Raw genomic sequence first — 2,247 nt, forward strand, 5'->3', positions numbered from 1 at the left:
GTCTTTCTCTGAAGAAGTGATTGGTGGTTTCAAACTGCTGACCTTGTGCATTGTAGCACAATGCATAACCACTACACCACCATGGTTCCTATCATCATTCTTATATAATTTATGGCAAAATTCTTCAGTTGTTGTTATTATCTATAGGTATATTTGTTGTATAATTACGTAGAGACAAACCCTATTCACTGTTAAAACACTTTGAAGGCAGGGATCATGCTTAATTCGTTGTATTCATCCATGTCATATCAATGCTTGACATCCAATAAACACTTCTCCAATGAGTTAACGGAATGAATGATACCAGATTTTAAATGAAAGGGAAGAGTCATCAGCCACAGAAAACAGACGATCCTTTCTTTCATATTTCCTCTAATCTGTACTGAACCTGCGAGCTTAACTTGGGTCTTGATAATTTATTTAGACAAAAATACGTTACCTAATACTTCTTAAGAAAAAGAGTTTGGAAAAACGTGGAAAGGGATAACATTAATGGCTGGGCAACCTGAAGAGCACTGAGCTGTACACGTAGGAGCTGCTAAACTGGAGAAGGTTTTGCTGTGCATATTTTTACCACGATTGAAAAAAATAATTACACAACTAGCAATGAGTACGAGGAAGAAGAAAATGTTCTAAACTTGATTGTGGTGGTGACTGTACAACTCTTCTTGATATTATTGGACTATTGAATTGTATGATATGCGGATGTAGCGCCAATAAAATTGTTAAAAAAAGAAAAGAACGTTTGGCAAGGAAACGTACTATCACAGTGATGCAGATAGAATGCTAGTAATAGTCTCTAGTGAAAAAATGGACAACAATCAAGACTCAAAATTGGAGACACAGATGGAAAACACATCCAAAAAATCTATTTAACATAAAATCAGTAGCCGAAAATAAATCACAAAATGATAGAATAGAAAACACACAGTTTGATTAAGTCAACCTGGGTAGAGAAAACATACAATACAAGACAAAGGTACATTTAAAGTCCACAGTTTTAAAACTTTTTATTGCAAAAGAAATTTTGTTTTTACTCTCTTTCATTATTTGGTCTGCTCTGGGAGCACTGTTGAGATATTTGATGCCAATATAGAACCGTTATTCACAACAGCTGACATAGTAGATTTTTGAAATTGCTAACCCCTCATTTGCGAATCTGTCTATGAGAAATTTGGTGTCTTGAATTGACTGATAAGTCATTCTAGTCTACTCTACCTTGTATCATATGTGATGCATTTGATTATGCACATCAGTCTGTCCTTTTAGGGATTAAATGCATGCAGAGAAGGAGCTTTGGCTTTTAGCTAAATCTGACTTAAAATGACTAATAAAGGTGGAAACGTTACTGATTTCTAATCTCAGTGACAAAAAATAATAACCTATATATCTGAAATTAAAAATAAAACATACCTTTGAGCCAGGTGGTGCTGTCAGTCCCAAGAAGGCATATACTGCATTATTTTCTCTGGCTTCAAAAAAGGCATCATAGTCCTTGGGAAGAAGAAGGTGAGAAGTATTATAAATGTGCAGATAACAAATGAAAAAATTTTTATGGAGATTTATTGAAAATGACCTCACTGGTCGATACAATCAGCTACCTGCTTGGGTCAGACAGGCTAACTTCCAACAATGCTTGAATTCTAGAAAAAACAGTAAAGAGTCAAAGCTTCTGGGATCCCATTTCATGGGAGTTAGGCAGGATGCTGTTCTGTGAGGTAAGAAATGCAGAATAGCTTAATGCATACCACAATTTAAATCAGCTGTAAGTCAAGCAGCTTATCCCATAGTCCAAAGTAGCCAACTTTTTGCCTGTAAGAGACTGCTAATTACTGGTATGAAGTTTCTACTACAATTCTCCATTATTTCTCTTGCATTATTAATTAAGATAGAAGTGTGCCTGGAGCATAAGGTAGATCAGATATTGCCTAGAATGTGGCAAGCCAAAAGAATGTGAACTTTTGAGATATTTTGAGGAAGAAAGTGAAATGCATATAAAATATGATCAATCAAATTCATCAAGGGATAAGGGGTCTAAATAGAGATAAGGTCCACATGGAACAGTATATTTGGAAACTTATTGTGGCAGCAAATGTACAATTCTGCCAGACGTGATTGTACTATGGGATGATTTGATATAGGTATTAATCCCAATTAAATAAAAGAGAAATTTAAACCCAAGGATCCAAAAGATTCTTGGATTTGATTGGACTTCCCACTGTCATCCTTGATGTCATCAAAATTTTT

General features: G+C 35.0%; 1 protein-coding gene across 1 annotated transcript in view; it reads right to left on the bottom strand.

The window, feature by feature from the left end:
- SH3BGRL (SH3 domain binding glutamate rich protein like) overlaps window positions 1-2,247 on the bottom strand; it is a gene marked incomplete at its 5' end in the record, with an annotated part of 39,509 nt that overhangs the window by 11,347 nt on the left and 25,915 nt on the right. The window contains one exon of the mRNA XM_004714139.3: window positions 1,414-1,494. Within this exon, the coding sequence (XP_004714196.2) occupies window positions 1,414-1,494 (81 nt within the window). The remainder of the gene's footprint in view (window positions 1-1,413; window positions 1,495-2,247) is intronic.

Source organism: Echinops telfairi, unplaced genomic scaffold (genome assembly GCF_000313985.2).
Source record: "Echinops telfairi isolate 266 unplaced genomic scaffold, ASM31398v2 ScPeMD7_7419;HRSCAF=8457, whole genome shotgun sequence".
NCBI lineage: Eukaryota > Metazoa > Chordata > Mammalia > Afrosoricida > Tenrecidae > Echinops > Echinops telfairi.